Genomic DNA, 17,208 nt, shown 5'->3' with positions numbered 1-17,208 from the left:
GTGAATTATGATCTAAGGAAGTAAAAGCAGATGGTTTACAGGACAATACACAGGTAAATTCTGACAAAAAGAATTAAATTTAAAGACATCACATTAAAAGCATTTCAAAATAACTCTTGAGGTTTTCTGGACCCCTAGAAAACTGGGATCATGACTTATTTAACCTTGAACCAACTTCAGTGCCTTATAATAGATACTCAAATGTTTATGAGTGAATCTCAATGAAGTCAGGTATTACTATGTCTATATCTTCGTATTCTTTTATGTTGCAATTGTCTATTTTACTTTCTGGAGGAGGAAACAGCATTTTGTAGGGTTTACTCTTCTAAAGGAAGGAGGAAAGGAAAAAAAAAAACTGTTCTTGACTAAATGCTCCCACTGTGTTCTTGGTGATTCCTCATACGTGAGCGAATCTAATCTTCCCCAGTCCCGTGAGACAGGTATTGTTAACTCTGTTTCACAGATAAGCCATCAAAGCAGAATTACAATTTTTAAGGTCATACAGCTGATGGAGCAAAAATTTGAATCCAGGACTGTCTTATATTAAAGTCCATGCTACAAAGGTTTAGCACAATGGTCAAAAAGAAGGCACCCTAAAATGGTAGCTTCTGTTTGCTCATTCTAAATCTTTGACTGAAAACATTAATACAAAACAGTGTCAACTAAATAAGTGTTCTCAATTAAAAAAAAAAAAAAAAAGAAAAGAGAAAAGAAAAAAGAAAAAAGAAACCTGTACGGCTGCAAATGTGAGAAGCCTATATTTACACACAAGCATCACGTGATGGGTAATTAGCCAGGTAACTATAGGTTTTTCTCTGCTAGAAAAGTATACGTTTCATCATGCTTTGAAATCTGCCTTATTATCAGCACTGCTATGAAAACAATGTTTTATTTCTTATTGAGTGAATAGGCCAGGCATGAAGCATTGTTTTTGTAGGGCCCAATAGAATACTTTCTTTGTGAACCAAAGAAGCAGAATGGGTAGTTGGAAGGTGGAGAATATCCTCCATCATGATTAGCAAGTAACCATTTTAAGGGAGGCGAGGATTAAAACAGTGCAATTGCCTGGAATACGAAATACTAGATGTCATGCAAAACCATCTCCTTAATAACCTGTCACCTAAAAAAAAAGACAGATTACGAACAAGCCGATAATAAGAAAGATAAGGCAGAGCAAGTCCAGTCTGGATTTGTTTATTTCCCTGCACATTTCTGTAACTGTTATAATCCTGAAACATGTAAAAGATTCCCTTGAGGAAGAGATGAATTAATAAGTGCCAGTATTAATACGCAAAATGTCTACACACCACAAACCCCTACGACAATACCCCAAACCCTCAGGCTAGCAGGCTAGCTTCGAGCACGTTCAAAATCTCTCCTAACGAGTTTCCCAGCATAAGTCTATAGATGGCTGGCTACAGATTAAGCCAAAATAGTTAAAAACGACATACTCCACCCCCCAGCCGCCCCTGCCCCCCAGGCATGTTGCTTCTCCTAGCAGGCACCGATGAGACCGCCCCTCCACTAGAGGGTGTCATGGTAGGAAGCGCGGAAAAGAAGTCAAGTCAACCACTGATCCCGGTTCTACTCAGAGCAGAGAACTCCAGAGATTTAGAGGTTTAGAGGTTGATCATAAAAGTGGCATGTTTACTCAAACTAGTAGGTATGGCTTTGAAGTTAGAATGCCTACATGATAGACCGAAGACCGTTACGGGGAAGATAAGACAAACACGTAAGAAACAAATACTGCCTTATATTGCTGGTTACAGAGTTAGGTGCTCTGTAGGTGGTAGGGACACTAAGTGTGTTAAGAGCTCCATAAGCAGGGAAAATCCTATGAGCGGAATGGCTGACGGGGGCTTCAGGGGCATAACCTGCTAGTCTTAAAGAAAAGAGAGCATTTCTGCAGGTAGAGAGTCCTGGAAGGGGCATCTCAAGAATGAGTGAAGGCATGAGCCACTCAAAATGCACTGCAGAGATCGAGGGGCAGGAGGGTAGGTCCGTGTTGCTCAAGAGAAAGGAGACCAAGCAGTCAGACTAGTTAGACTAAAGCAGAAGGTTTACATAAAGGATAGGAGATAAGGTAGGGAGATAGGCGGTCTTAACATTCCGTGTGCACTTTGAGCCTGCAATTCCTCCTCTACAGATATATAAGGAAATAGTCATGGATATGTGCAGAGCACCAAGAATTTTACCGAGTTTTAGGAAACAGAAGTGACCGAAACGTTCAACAATGTTCAACAACAGAAACACCTCTAGAGTGCAACATGACGCAGGCAGAAAGAAACAGTGTAGAGAGCGTTTGAGGATACTGTCACGAAACATCTGTACAGATGTACAACGGGGAGGCAAACATGAGATTTCATTTTTATGGGGGAAAAGTACATGCATATGAATTCTGGTCTCTGCACATATTATATACATTGGCACGTAGATCTATCAAAGTGTTAACTACAGTTACTTCTGGATGGGAGGAAAAGAAGCAACGTACATTTTTCTGCTCTTTGTTTGCAAGGCCCACATTTTGTAATATGAACATGGATAGCATTGGTAATGAAAACAACACCAATTAAAGTTATTTCATAAAAAAGAAAAGCAATGGAGGCTGGGGTAATCACTGGATGCTGGCCTACTTTTGTACTTTATCCGATAGGCATGAGGCTACGGAAGGTGCGGGGAGGGGAGGGGGGCTACAGGCTGAAAACCAATATTTTAAAAAAGGGTCAGAAGTATAAAAATGTTAGAAATTATTAAAAATTTTAGAACGCAAGTGGAGAGGTCCAAAGGGAGAGAGGTGGAGGCAAGGCATGGCTCTGGGATTTTGGGGGAGAAAGAAGAGATGTCATTTCACCCCAGCACACTAACCACTAACAGAAAACACACATGGGCAGGCCGGTCAGGAAACCCCGAAATGGCAGGACTATTTGCTCAGCCCCTACTGTGCACGAAGCACTTCAGAAAGGCTTCGCAAACCCACCATTATTCCTGCCTGTCCTAAATAAATATATTTATTAAAATGGGGTAAAAGTCCAAACCTCGGCTTTTCTCTGCAGTGACCTGTGCAAACTACAGACCTAAACACATAATGCTGGAGGACAGAAGAGGGGTGAATCTTTGACATTTAGGAAAATTAATGTTTTGCAATAAAACCTCACATCTGAAGTACTCTAAAAGATAAACGAGCTGTTTGGGAGAATCAGCGTCAAGACTAAAGAGAATTAAGCCTAAATGCCCAAATCAAATATCTGCTCACAAAACCCTCTGGAAAAGTCACAGCAATTCACATGTAGGATGTATGTGCTTTGTGTTGCAAGGTGATGCCATCAGATAACAGCTATAATAATGGCCTACAGTCAGTAACCATGCAGTGGCTCAAGAGATGAGAGGTGGAGAGCAAACAAAAACATTTTAGAGTTACAATGATAGGAGAAAAGCACTATGTATCTCCAAACGGGAGGGGAGCTGTTGAATCAAACCACATTTCTGAAGCATCTCTGAGGCCCAGAGTCAGTGTTGCACTCCTCCCGCCAAATGCATATAGAATTATTGCTCCAAGTTCGTCAATCTATGATACCAGAAATTTATGAGCTTGCAAGAAGCTAAGGCTGTCAAAAGACTTTTTTTTTTTTTTAAAGATTTTATTTATTTATTTGAGACAGAGAGAATGAGAGACAGAGAGCATGAGAGGGAGGAGGGTCAGAGGGAGAAGCAGACTCCCCGCCGAGCAGGGAGCCCGATGCGGGACTCGATCCCGGGACTCCAGGATCATGACCTGAGCCGAAGGCAGTCGCTTAACCAACTGAGCCACCCAGGCGCCCCTGTCAAAAGACTTTTTCCAATGGACCCCAGGTATGTAACCAGGAACTAAAGGTGAGATATATATATATATATATATATATATATATATATATATATATATATATATATATATATCTGAGCAAAGGACTCAGACCACACCTGGATTTCTTCCATCTTTGGTTATCTTCCCATCAGCTGGTAACCACCACAGGTAGTTCATTATGAAATTAACATTTCTCATTGATGAAGCTAAAACAAAATTACGGGTTGATTGCTTTCTCCATCATGGTCTTTTTCTCATAGAAATGACCATAGAGTCCCTGACTAAAGACAAAATACCAGAAAAACAGAAAATGAAAACAAACAAAAAAGCCAGAATAGCTAGAGTCCAGGAGGAGGGTGATGCATTCAACTAACACATATGATAACTTAGGGAATACTTCTTGGTCTTTATCTTATTTGATCGGAGCAGGTTAAACAAGCTGGACACCATGCTGGTATTCAACTGTGGACCTTTAATGAGGCAAAAACCAGCTGGGGCAAGTAGTCCCTTAAATGCTATAATACAACTACAGGAACCGCAGAAGCTAGAAAAGCATAGCATTGGTACTGAGCCACAGAGACTCCTGCCATATTAGTTGACAACGATTTTCATTTGATAATAGTCTACATTTAATGCTACTGTTTAAAAACAAAAAAACCCAGGTAACTGAAATTCAGGAGTAGTGGCTGAATAACAATGAATAACTCTTTGTGCTCTGAGAATTAGAAATCCAGGCCATACAGCTGAAGAGAAGAAGAGAGCCATACTTTAGTCAGTGTCATGATCTACCTGGAGGCTGTCCAGACGGAGGGACGGGTATCACAGTCCCTCTTCCACAGGAAGCTGTTCCTCATTTGGGTCTAGATTTCTCAGCACAGACGAGCTCATAAAATATGAATGGGTAAGCAGGTGTAAAAAGAACACCCAAAATGGATCCTAAGATGAGTAACCAGGATGGTGAAGGATTTTTTAAAACCATGTCCTGGGGAAGAATTGAAAGAACTGGGATTGTTTAGGCAAATAAAAAGAGGATTGAGGACTATTTCAAGGAAAGGGGATTAGAAACATCAACTGTACCAATGTCCAGCCTGACAACTCTCTGAAGAGCTTGAAAAAAGCATGAGTTTCTTGCCTTGTTCATGCATTGTAGTCAAGAGGTGAATACTGGTAACCTGAATACTAAAAATAACACCAAAACTTCCAATTTCACATTTTCCCCCCACTTCTGCCCTGACATCTCCAATTCTAAAAGAATAAACTCTTAAATTCTACTAACTTCTCTTCTGTTGACTATCCATCTTCAGTCCACTATCAAAAGAAAATAGAATATGGAATCCTAAAACGCATTCCTTACTCTAGAAAACACCAGAAGATCCACAAGTCAACAGAAATTCCAAACGAGAGGGTCTTAACTTGGAATGCGCCATCATGAGTGATGGCAAGACAAGTATCCAGACAGCAATATCCATGACCAGCTGCCGACTGGCTCACACATGCGTGGATTTTGCCGACTTGCTTTCCAGCAGGAACAGCCGAGATGGCTGAGTGCAGACAAAATACACGATTGTCATTTTTTCAAGACACTTCTTACACACGCATTCTACCATTATTTCAGGACAATGTTCAACTGTTTGATTACATGGGCAAATAAATAACCTCCCTGATCTGTTCCCAGATCCTTAGAAAAGTTGTTCTAAAACTTTGAATGTCTTGGATACAGACTCTGGGAAAGGTGAACATACTCCTGTCAAAGGTCCTTTGGACTGTCAATTTACAAACACATGAAGCAACCTCACGAAGAAACAGCCATGTTGGCCCTTGGACAGCATACTTCAGTGTTAACTATGCCACGGTGAGCTTCTTTAAAGAATGTGTGGCTCACACAACAATACCATCAGAGGGCCTTGTGAGAAAATCCTTTGCAAAGTACCTTTAAAAATTTTTTATAAGCTCCATGGGTAATTGATTTCTATTTTGAACTCAAAGATTCTATAAAGGCCAGATTTGTTTCAGTGAAGAGGCCCTTCTGTAGGGATTCCTCATGATGTTCATGAATAGAATAATTCAACAATATATCATCTAAGAAACTTCACAAATTTCTACCTTAAGGAAAATAGTACAGCTAACCCAGCAATGAAGTTAAAATATAAACACCAAATAAACCACAAGACTGTTTAATATATATACAAAGTTTACATCTAGGAAGGAAGGAAGGAAGGAAGGAAGGAAGGAAGGAAGGAAGGAAGGAAGGAGGGAAGGAAGGAGGGAAGGAAGGAAGGAAGGAAGGAAGGAAGGAAGGAAGGAAGGAAGGGAAGAAGGAAGGAGGAAGGAAAGGACTGTCCTAATAAAGCATGTCTTCAATCCTAGTAAGTTCGTTAGATGTATCAGGTGAAAAATCCTCATTATGATAAACTGTCAGCACCTTAGCATGCTTCTTACTGGAGACATTTAAACTGTTTTCTTCAATGCAGAGTGAGAATCCTACCCACATCCACACCCCAAGAAGCAGTTTGACATATCAAACTCAAAAATGACCTGAAATAACCATTTGAAATACAAGGCCTCCAGAATTTCCAAGCAAGGACTATAGTCAATTTCTTTTTTTTTTTTTTAAAGATTTTATTTATTTATTTGAGAGAGAGAGAGCACAAGTAGGCAGAGAGGCAGGCAGAGGGAGAGGGAGAAGCAGACTCTCCACTGAGCAGGGAGCCCGACGTGGGCCTCGATCCCAGGACCCTGGGATCATGACCTGAGCCGAAAGCAGCCGCTTAACCGACTGAGCCACCCAGGTGCCCCAAGTCAATTTCTAACTAAAAGTACTTGAGAAGTCACTGACACGACTGGCCACTCCTGGCCCAGCTTGTTTTGACAAAATTCTCAGGAGGAAAAAAGTTATACAACATATAAATATACCTATCTATATGTAAGGAACCATATAAAACATATGTATATTTTATATCTAATATGTAATATACATATAAAATATCATTTTATAGTGTATATATATATATATCCAGGAGGATTTTAATAATAGTCTTCTATTGAGGCAGATAATAATGAAAGTAAACCCTGCCCTCAATACTAGACCGTGTGATTAGGAAAGTTCAAAAGGGACAAATAAACTAAAATACTGCATAGCTCCCTATCATACAAAACCTTCTTCTGATAGTAACATGCTGATTATACTAGGACTTCAGTATCACAAATCACAAATGCTTCCATTGACACTAACTAATTATTCCTCAGTTGATCTTCTCAAACACCGAGTGAGATAAAGCAGGGTATACACTATTACACCTATTTTACACCCAAGGAACCTAAAGATGTAAACATACAGTGACTGTTGCAGAAAGTGACAGATCTCCAGGACAGGTGGAGCCAAGAGTCTCCTGACCTCCTGCCCACTGCGCTTTCAACATCATCATGCTGTCTTATTCCCCAGAGTACAACAAAATCCGAGCAGCAGAAGGGACAGGGGAAGCCACACTTTCCCAGTCTGATGGGCCTTCAGAAACAGAAATTGAACCAAGGGAACCCCCATCATTAAATTCAGCTGTACCCACACCCACATCCTTTGGTCTCTTTTCTCAATTTCAGCTCAGACGCTTCTGTCTTTTCTTTCTTTTTCTAGAGACACATTTGGAGATGAAACCATTCATAACTGCCCATCCACAGACACTTTGTGGCAGCATAATTGACAATGAGTCTGCTGCAAAAAAATGAAAATGCTGTTTTAATAACCTTGGCCTAAAATACATTCTGTTGTATGCCTCAAAGGGTTTCAATAAAAAGTCAACCTGTAGAGACATATTTTCTTGGCTTAAACAACAATCCAAAGCATATAAATGTAGTCCAACTATAATGACATATTTATAGGCCAATAAAGCTTACACTGCAGCTTTCATACTTCACTTAAAGGAACTCTGTAAGAAGCAGTGTTATATAAAATAATTTGATTTTTTCCCCCAAACTATAGCCCAAGGAATAAAAAATGCAAGTTTGCTATGTTTAACTGATAGTGTTTATATTCCTTAGTTGCTAAAAATTTTGTAAAATGAAATAATTCTTCATTTGATGACTTCCAACTGCCATACCAAATATGGGTCTCAAGTCCACTTTATTACAAAAGCTAAGTACTGTAATTCTAAAGACAAAAATAAATAACTAGAAGCTTGGTAGTGAATGATTTAATCAACCCGATTCTTCTGGAAAAACAGGTTCCTGTGTTCGTTATGCTTATGAATAATACATTCCTCAACCCTCCTATTTTAACATAGCTCGTTTCTCTCTTTTTTTTCTTTTCCTATAAACTTCAGTATGAAACAGTCTGAGAGAAGGTAAAATATCTCACCGAGTAAAGTCACAATTTGAATTGGTTTCATAGTGAACTTTCTTTCTTTGAAAAGGACAAAGAGGAGGAAAGGGGACGAAGTCATTCTAACACATCTCAGGAGTGTTTTTGAAGATTATTGGTTTTCCCACTACCTAGATGTGTCATTTTCGTCACCAGTCATTTTGAATCTTAAACGAAAACTGCACAGATTTGTAAAAAGCAAACATGATACCCACAAATATTGTCCTTGAAGGGGCAGGGGATAAAAAACATAAGAGCTGTGTTTCGAATCAGAGCAGTTATTGGAAGCTGCCATTTGGGGCAGAGTTTCTCTTTGCGGAGTATTAATTTGTTGGCAGACACACATTTGTGAGAACATTCTTGTTTTTTTACTCTTCAGAGAGAGACAGGAAGTGACACAAACTGGGATTAAAGGGAACTTATTCTACCTAAACATTGAGCAAGAAGAGTTCTTTAATTAGCTTTTAGATGGCAAAATCCCTTCTTTAAGAGTCAACCTAATTATTTTGTTCTTATTGATGTTTTAACGTGATGAAATACTTTGGTTAAAAACATAACGTATTGGAGTTTTATTTTAGCCACAAGAAAGGTGAGATCTTTCCCTTCTTTGTTGACTTCCACCAGAAAAAAAAAAAAAGAGGGGGGGGGTCTTAAATAATCTCAGAGTTCATCTTCTTTCTTTGGTAAGAACAATGAGGAGTTGGAAGTGTTCTACAGAAGGAAAAACCTAATAAGTGTGTGAACTTCCATTAACAATGTGGTATTGGAAGTGGTTTCAGTGTGGCCAAGAGAAAGAGAGATAAGAAAACCACTGTGTAGAAAGAAAAGTACAGACAACAAATATTTTGATGTTGCAGACAGAGAAAGGAAGAGGTTGAAGAGAAAGTTGCTGGGACAGGAATGCGTACAGCAAATGACACCCCCTATCTCCCCAATATAAATCCTAACAATGTAGACTTGTAAACCTTAGATCAGGCAGATAATGGAAACTCATTACATTAAGGAAAGTTTTTGTTTCTCTTTCCACATTATTACAACACAGTGTGCATTCCAATTACAAAAGCTATTTGTCTCAAATTCCCCACAGTTCATACCAACTGAGTAGAATTTCAAGGCCCCAAATACTATCCTTAAAGGGGTATTTTACATTTAAAAAAAAAAAGAAAGAAAGAAAAAGCACATGGTATTTCTTGTTCACCAGAGGAGAGCCTCCCCATCCAATCTCCTGTTGATTATTTTCCCTTCCTCAGCACTAATTGTAGTTCTGTTTCCCAAATGAGATAAAAAAAAAAAACACTAAAAACCAAAATCAGAATCACCTGGAAAGTCTTTTATCAGTCCACATTCCTTGGCCTTGCCTCAATCCCACTGAATGAAGAATCTGGGGAAGCTGGATTTAGCAATCAGCATTATATTTAAAATTTCCGTACTGAGTTCAATGAACAACTAGATTTAAAAACCACTAAGTACTTTGAATATTCACTATAAATCAATTTCTTCTGAAATCAATTATTAAAAAGTAGATCATGGACATTTTTTAGAATTCAGTGAGATCAAACCCTCTAAATCTTTTGATAGAATTAAGAGATTGAGTTTCTCTTCAGATTCATTAATAAACTATCAATTTTAAACAGAAAACAACTCTGCTATAAATACTTTTGTTTATATGTGTGACATCAAGCTTAACCATCTACACATCCTTTTGTCCCCCATGGGTTTCCTGTTTAGTTTTTTTATTAGTAACAGTATATTCCATAACTAAAAAAAAAAAAAAAAATCAAACAAACAAAAAACACGCTTTAATGTTAGGGGAAATACAAGACAACAGCAATACAACTTAGAGCATACATTAGGAAAGTAATACAAAAGATGTATTATTCACCATTATGACATGTCAGAAGACTAGTCACTGTGTGTTCATGAAATTAGGGAGTGTAACAGCATATATAGGAAATACAGTAAAAAAACAATTGGGGGGCTTTAAAATAAAACCACCAGATTAATAATTTTCCCTACGTGTACACATGACAGTCAGGCTGCCATGTCCAAAATATTACCGCCTGACATCTACCAAAATATGACAGGAAACTGTTAGTCGTTGACTCAAATTGCAAGAAAATATTAATATGATTCCCAAAGCACAGTACAGCTCATCATAAATCAGAATCACACCGAAGACAGTTACGGCTGTTATGCAGTCTCTTTATGCCAATTAAGTAAATAGTCTAGGTTTGTTGTAATAGTTAAATCCTAGGCTGAAAAAAACAGGAAGTTGTCACATTAAGGCATAAAATAGGGCTATGAACATCAGCATTGTGCGAGAATGAAAGAAAAAGATGCCTTAATATGTTAAAAGTGAAGTTCCTCTTTGCCTAAAGAGGAAATAACTAGTCTAACTCAGAGGTCAACAACTTTGGTCTTGAGCAATGCTAGGAGAATAAGTCAGTGAATGCCACAGGGAGATACAGACAGAAGGGGGAGAAAAAAAAAGAAAAGGTCACAAAAAGTCTCTGGAGACGAAAGTGTTAAGTTAAAGCAACAGAATTACTTAGGGAGCCCCTCGCGTACACCAATCATCCCTGTGCTAAACTCTTTATATCTTAAATCTCAGTGACGTGTTAAAGTGCCCATCTTTTTCAGGTGGGGAAACTGAGGCTAGGAGGTTAAACAATTTGCTATTGCTCTCCTGCTCCACATTAAGTAACTCCTCTCTCTTCTTCGCGCTGTTTTCCACCCAATGTAAACAAACACATGAAATTGACATGGTGTTAGTAGATGTCATACTATCTCCTTAGAACAAATATTTAAACTCTTCATTAATTCAGTCTCAGGCACCCTAATGAAGTCTTATGCCTTCACACCAACGGGAAGCTGCCTAAGGTCATGTGTTACATCACCCAGTTCCTGGCATGGGGCTTCCCACGGAGAAGGCCCTGCGATCTGGCAGCCAGCATCCATCCCTTACACACCCAGACAATCTGTCCATACATATTCCCAGGATACTTTGAAGTCAAAGAAATTTTATATCTATATAAAATTATCTATATGACAGGGTTTCCAGAAAGGTCTGTGAACGACAACAACAACAAAGTAGGTTACGTATACGCCCACACATGCGATTTGAAGTACAAATTATATTTACCAAGGTCAGCCTTTTCCTTGAGGACATCTTTGAAGTTGAGTCCACTATTGAGGGTTGACTGCCGGTACTTCAGCAGAGCTTCCTTCTGTCCGTTCCTCCCCAAGGCCGAGGTTTTCACGGAGCCAGCTTGGAGGCCACATCTCCACTTGGAGAAATCAGAGTGTACCCACTTGACCAGGTCTTCAAGCTTCACAATTACCTTTTCAGAAACAGCAATGACTTCATCCTACAAGAGGTGGTCAGGGAAGAACAAAACATTATTGGTGGCTGGGGGGCAAACGATAAATTTTCAACAAAGCCCCTCTGAAATACCATTTGAGTGGTTTAACTTTATGCAAGCAGACAATGGGCTTGTTGGTGACAAAGAATCTTCAATAATTCACTTCAAGGGTTTTTCACTGCTAGCTGTCTAGTTGAAAAATAATGTAGAAGATCTATTTGTTATACGGTAAGAAAGTGCCCCCAAATTGGGCAGTAATTCTGATAGCCATTTTTAATGCTAGGTGCCAAAGCCTACTCTGCCCATCTAACCACTCGCTCGGGTGAAAGCTAATCTTTAGGTGCAGTTAATTGCAAAAGTAAAAAGTGAGAACTAGGTGACTAATGGTTAGCCTGTCTCTATATAAATGGTCTAAGTAAATCTGGGATTCTTGGAACTCTGACTCACCCCCAAATTCCTATGTTTATGGTACATTTTCCCTTGGCTTATACACAAATATTGAATTTAACTTTTGTCTTAAAAATTAAATAAAACTGTGATGTAATCCCAAAAGAAATACTTCATAAATGTTATGTGCTTCCCACTGAAAGAAACTTACACATTCTCATGTTTCTTAAAAACTTTGTAAGTTGAGAAATGAACTGATTTTTTCTTTTAATACATATGGGGCAAGGGGAGAGAGGGTGAGCGAGGAGAAAGCCTTTGAATCTAAGAAAAGTAGTTGAAACTTAAGTTTCTCGTATGGATCATAAATTTGAATTTTAAGCATCTCTAATTGCTTCCAGGAAACAACCAACTTTTCTGACTCAGAATTAATCCGGCAAGATATTTAATAGATATCCATCCATGGAGCAAAGGAGGGCCTCTCTTACCCGAAGATTCTTTGGAAAAGGCTTAAGAAGATCATCTCACTGGGTTTTAAGTTAAATTATTTGAAGCATTTGACATTTCAACTTGAACTGACTTTTTTCATTTCTTTTACTTCACATTTCTGAAGAAAGCTTAGCTGTGAAAACCCCTAAGCTTACAAAATCTTAGAAATATTTTTGACAAACAACAACAGGAAGATGCCTCTAAGCTACTAAACAAAAGGAATTCACAAGTGATTTTGGCTAATTTTGCTGTTAAACATGACTCCTTCCTCCTCCTCCCCCACCTACACACACACACACACACACACAGTACTGCACATGCTACTCCAAAGCAAACAAAAAAGGGTTTATTAAGATCAGCTTCACACAATAAGAAACCCTGGATTTAGTTTTTAAAATTATTTTAAGGTAGGATCTAAAATTTCACTTTTCCTCATCCAGTTCCAAGCTGCTTCTGAGAACAAAGTTTGTTAGGCAGCAACAAAATAAATACTCTATCAAAAATGAAAAGTAAAACTTTCGTAATGGAATCCATTCTCTTATCATGATTAAATATGAACTTCCACTGAATGGGACCCAAAGTGGAAACTGTTTTTATCCTCTGCTCAAGAAAAAAAAATTCAGTACTTTATAAACAATGGAGCATATTACAAAGTACCATTTCAACGGATGATTTCACTCAGATTCACTACACCATCCTCTTGAAATAAAAGATCTGTCGTTGTCACGCATTTTATAGCTATTACATGGTGATTATTAAATGTCAGAATGAAAATTCAGGCTGGGTATTGTTTCAAAGCATATGGGAACAGCTTCTGGACAGGGCACACCAGAAATCAAGTTTAGAATATGCTGGAAAATAATTAAGTATCATGGTATATAAGTCTCAACATTAGCAAAGATGGAATTTGGCAACAATGTTACCAAATATGGTTCCTTAGATGAGACCAGTTTGGAGATGAGTGTTATTTTCGAATAGCTCTATGATCAAATGATTATCATTTCAATTACCAGTTGCTTCAGATCTTTTCCAAGAAATGGTATGACTAGCCCTGGCTGGCTTACAGCGCCCGCCAAACAAATAGTTTATTAACCAAGAGAAAATACAATCCTTATGATGTCATTGATGAACAAACCCATCCTTCAAGATTCAGTCTATAGATTTTGTCCTCCCTCCTTTTCTCTCTCTCAGAAGCAGACTTCATGAATATACATCCGTACATGAAAACAAATGCAGGGTTTCACATAAACTCGCATAAGCCATAAACCCAAGTTTGGATGAATTGTGCAACCACCAGTGTTTTACTGTGGATTCACAGAGAAACTGGCCTTGCAACATTGTCAAATGCCAGGATTTAGAAGGAAATCTGATAAGCGGAGGAGGGGAAGCAACAAACCAACCCAAAAAACAAAACAGCCAACATATATATAGAAAATGTCTCAGGAAACATTGCTTTGTACACACAATGGCATAAATCACATGTTCATATTTACTATTCTGAGCAAGCGTTGACTAAAGTTCCTAATACTTGCCGTTCCTGGGCAAGCTTCTATGTCTAAGAAAAGAATTACAATAAGCTCATCTCATGATTACATTAGCTCTCTGCAAACCAAGAATTAGCACTGGATAAATATTGCTGATTTACTCTACTACAACACAAAAGGAACACAAAGAAATACACTTTGTTATTCTCGTAATGTACCTTGGCTTTTCAATTAACCCAGCTCCCTAGCAATATTTATGGAGGCTGTGTTGAGAGGCTATGGAAGTCCAGATCCCCTTTTGCCACTGTTTTAAGTGGCTTGTTTCTGTAGTTTGGATTTTGTGTCTACCTCTGTATAAAAACAGCTCATGCCATCCCGGAACCCTCTCTGTCAGAGGAAAGTATCTAGCTATGAAGTCACAAATTAGCCTGTGTATTGCTGGTCTCCCCACGTTTTCTAAAAATTGGGAAACTTCACACAAGGTCTCTAGACTTCTGTCTTTTCATTAAATAAAATAAAAACAAAATAGTAAAATAAAATAAGATAAAATAAAATAAAAAAGAGGTATCTGCCAATAAACAAAACAGAAACAAAAACAGTTGAAAGTGGTTGCTTTCTTTAGATAAGATGGGAGATATCTAGTTTACGGGTGACCCATCACTCCCTACTACTGCCTTATAGTCAGTCGATGTTTCCCTCACCTGCCTGGCCCCGTGGGGCTGCTGGCCAGCAGGTAAACATGCACACCCTGATTTGGTCCACCTCCTTCACGTTATTGACGAGCACAGTGAGGTCCAATGACATAGCCTCGTACCACCTTCTGATAGAACCGGGGCATGCCTCCAGGTTTCCTATCTGCCAACATAGCATTCATTCTGGACTCTGAAGCCTTTGCCTGGGTTCGAATCCCAGGCCTGCAATTTACACTGTGAAGCACAGGGAAACTTCTTTAAGCTCCCTGTGCTTCCATTTTATTTAATGTATTTTTTTTAAAAAAGGACAATAAGACTACCTCTTATGGTAATTGTGAGGATTAAATGGGCTAACATAAATGAAGTGGGATGTCAGAGTTAGCAACACGTTCATTGTCATGAGTCCTCCGCTCTGATGTTTTCCAAAGTTGTACCATGCAGAGATGAGTGTAGATGGTTCATGGGTAAACTTTTTTTTTTTTTTAAAAGTTACTCATTGCTTATTTATTTTTGTGGTTACTTTCCATTTATGGGAAAGTGGTACTGGTTTTCCATTTATAGGAGATTTAGAAAGTTTCCTCTTTAAATAAATTTAAGTTAAAAAAATAGGCCAATTTGAACAAAACCATTAAGTAAACACAGGACATGTGGGTATGGCCAAAAAAAAAAAAAAAAGATAAAAGACAAGATGCTATGAAAATGACTGAAATTTGGGACAGTGTATTATGTCAGTGGTTCTCAAAGTGTAGTCCAGGAACCCTGGGGAATCCCCAAGATTAGTTCAGGTGGTCCATAGAAGCAAAACAAAGATCATAATAATACTAAGACATTATTTGCTTTTTTCAGTCTTATTTTCTTTCAAGTGTATAGTGGGGTTTTCCAGACACTATATGACATATGGTAAGGCAGGAGAGTAAATGCAGAAGCAGATATGAGAACCCAGCTGTCTCTATTAAGCTAGACAGTCAAGAGCTTATAAAAATGGAAAACAATGCTACTGTTTTTACTGATTTTTTTTTTCAAAATATGGTTAATTTTGATAAAAATGTAGCACTTATATAATGGGTTTATATGGCTATTTTCATTTTTTAAATTAACTTACAGTAAAATCTCCTGTTTTGATGTACAGTTCTATGAGTTTTAACACATGGCAACCACTGATATGTTCTTGCTATCGAGTTCTCTTTTCCAAATGTCATATAAATTGAATCATACCATCTGAAATCTTCTGAGACTGTTTCTTTCACTCAGCGTAACGCCTCTGAGACACATCCATGTTGCTGCATGTATCAAAAGCTTGTTCCTTTTCGCAGCTGCGTACTACCTCCCTTGACATGGAAGTGTCACAAGATTGTTTCTCCATTCACCCACTGAGGGACACTGGCTTGTTTTCAACTTTGGGGACTCCAAATAGAGCTGCTGTAAACATTCACATCAAGCTTCTTCTGTGAACAGACATTTTCAATTCTCTAGAACAAAAACTCAGAAGAGGGACTGCTGGGTAAGCGTCTACCTAATTTTGCAGAGACCGTTTCCCAGAGTGGCTGTATCATTTTGCACTCCCACCAGCAAGGGAAGAGAGTTCCAGTTGTTTCTCTTCCTTGCCAGTACTTGATACGGTTTTTGTTTATTAACTTATTATTGCCACTCTAATATGTATGGAGTGGCTTCTCATCATGTTTTAAATTTTCATTTCCCTAACGGCTAATGATGTTGAACATCTTTTCAGGTGTTACTTTTTCATCCGTATATCCTTTTTGGTGAAGCACATGTTGAAGTCTATGGCTCATTTCTCAAATTGGGCTGTTTGTTTTCTTACCATTGAGTTTTGAGAGTTCTTGTAACTACCAAATACAGGTCTTTTGTCAGATACGGGATTTGGAAATATTTTCTCCCGTCCTGTGGCTGTCTTTTCATTCTCTTAACAGTGTCTTCAATAAAACAAAAGTTTTCAATTTTTGATCAAGTCCAGTTTGATCAGTTTTTTTCTCCTTTCAATTGTGGCTTTACTCTTTTGCACCTGTGAGTTCTTTGCCTAATGCCATGTCATAAGCACTTTCTCCTATGTTTCCTGCCCAAAGCTGTGTAGCTTTACATTTAGAAGTATGATCCATTTTGACTTAATCTTGTATGAGGTCTGTGAGATTCAGCTCGACATCCATTTTTTTCTACATGTGGATGTCATATTGTTTTTATTTTTAAATGAGTTACCAAGTACTTTAGATTATTTTTCAGTTTTAATTTATAATGCAGTAAATATCAATAGATATAACCCATATAAACAAAAGCTCTTTGGCATCCTCAATAATTTGAGTGTAAAGGGTCTTGAGTCCAAAAACTTCGAGAACCATTGTATTATATCATGTAACCAAGACCTTTTCTTTCTTTTTTTTTAATTTTTAAATTTTTTTTTAAAGATTTTATTTATTTATTTGACACAGAGAGAGATAGCGAGAGCAGTAACACAAGCAGGGGGAGTGGGAGAGGGAGAAGCAGGCTTCTTGCCAAGCAGGGAGCCCGATGTGGGACTCGATCCCAGGACCCTGGGATCATGACCTGAGCCGAAGGCAGACGCTTAACGACTGAGCCACCCAGGCGCCCA

At 38.4% G+C, this 17,208-nt stretch overlaps 1 protein-coding gene across 2 annotated transcripts in view; it reads right to left on the bottom strand.

Moving 5' to 3' along the window:
* Nucleotides 1-17,208, bottom strand: part of ARID5B (AT-rich interaction domain 5B) — a 180,361-nt gene that overhangs the window by 138,361 nt on the left and 24,792 nt on the right. The window contains exons 1-2 of one of the 2 annotated variants that reach the window (XM_064594675.1): nt 11,650-11,891; nt 11,338-11,563 (exon numbers count right to left, since the gene is read on the bottom strand). In XM_064594675.1, coding sequence (XP_064450745.1) covers nt 11,338-11,563; nt 11,650-11,652 — 229 coding nt within the window. In that variant the 5' untranslated portion in view covers nt 11,653-11,891. Of the gene's footprint in view, nt 1-11,337; nt 11,564-11,649; nt 11,892-17,208 lie in introns of those variants that run through there. The other variant, XM_045877911.3, reaches the window with a different exon arrangement.

The sequence above is a fragment of the Mirounga angustirostris genome, unplaced genomic scaffold (assembly GCF_029215605.1).
Source record: "Mirounga angustirostris isolate CCGP_5_RB_7025 unplaced genomic scaffold, mMirAng1.0.hap1 SCAF_6, whole genome shotgun sequence".
NCBI lineage: Eukaryota > Metazoa > Chordata > Mammalia > Carnivora > Phocidae > Mirounga > Mirounga angustirostris.
The sequence above is the reverse complement of the archived record's forward strand: the minus strand, read 5'-3'. Positions and strand labels throughout refer to the sequence as shown.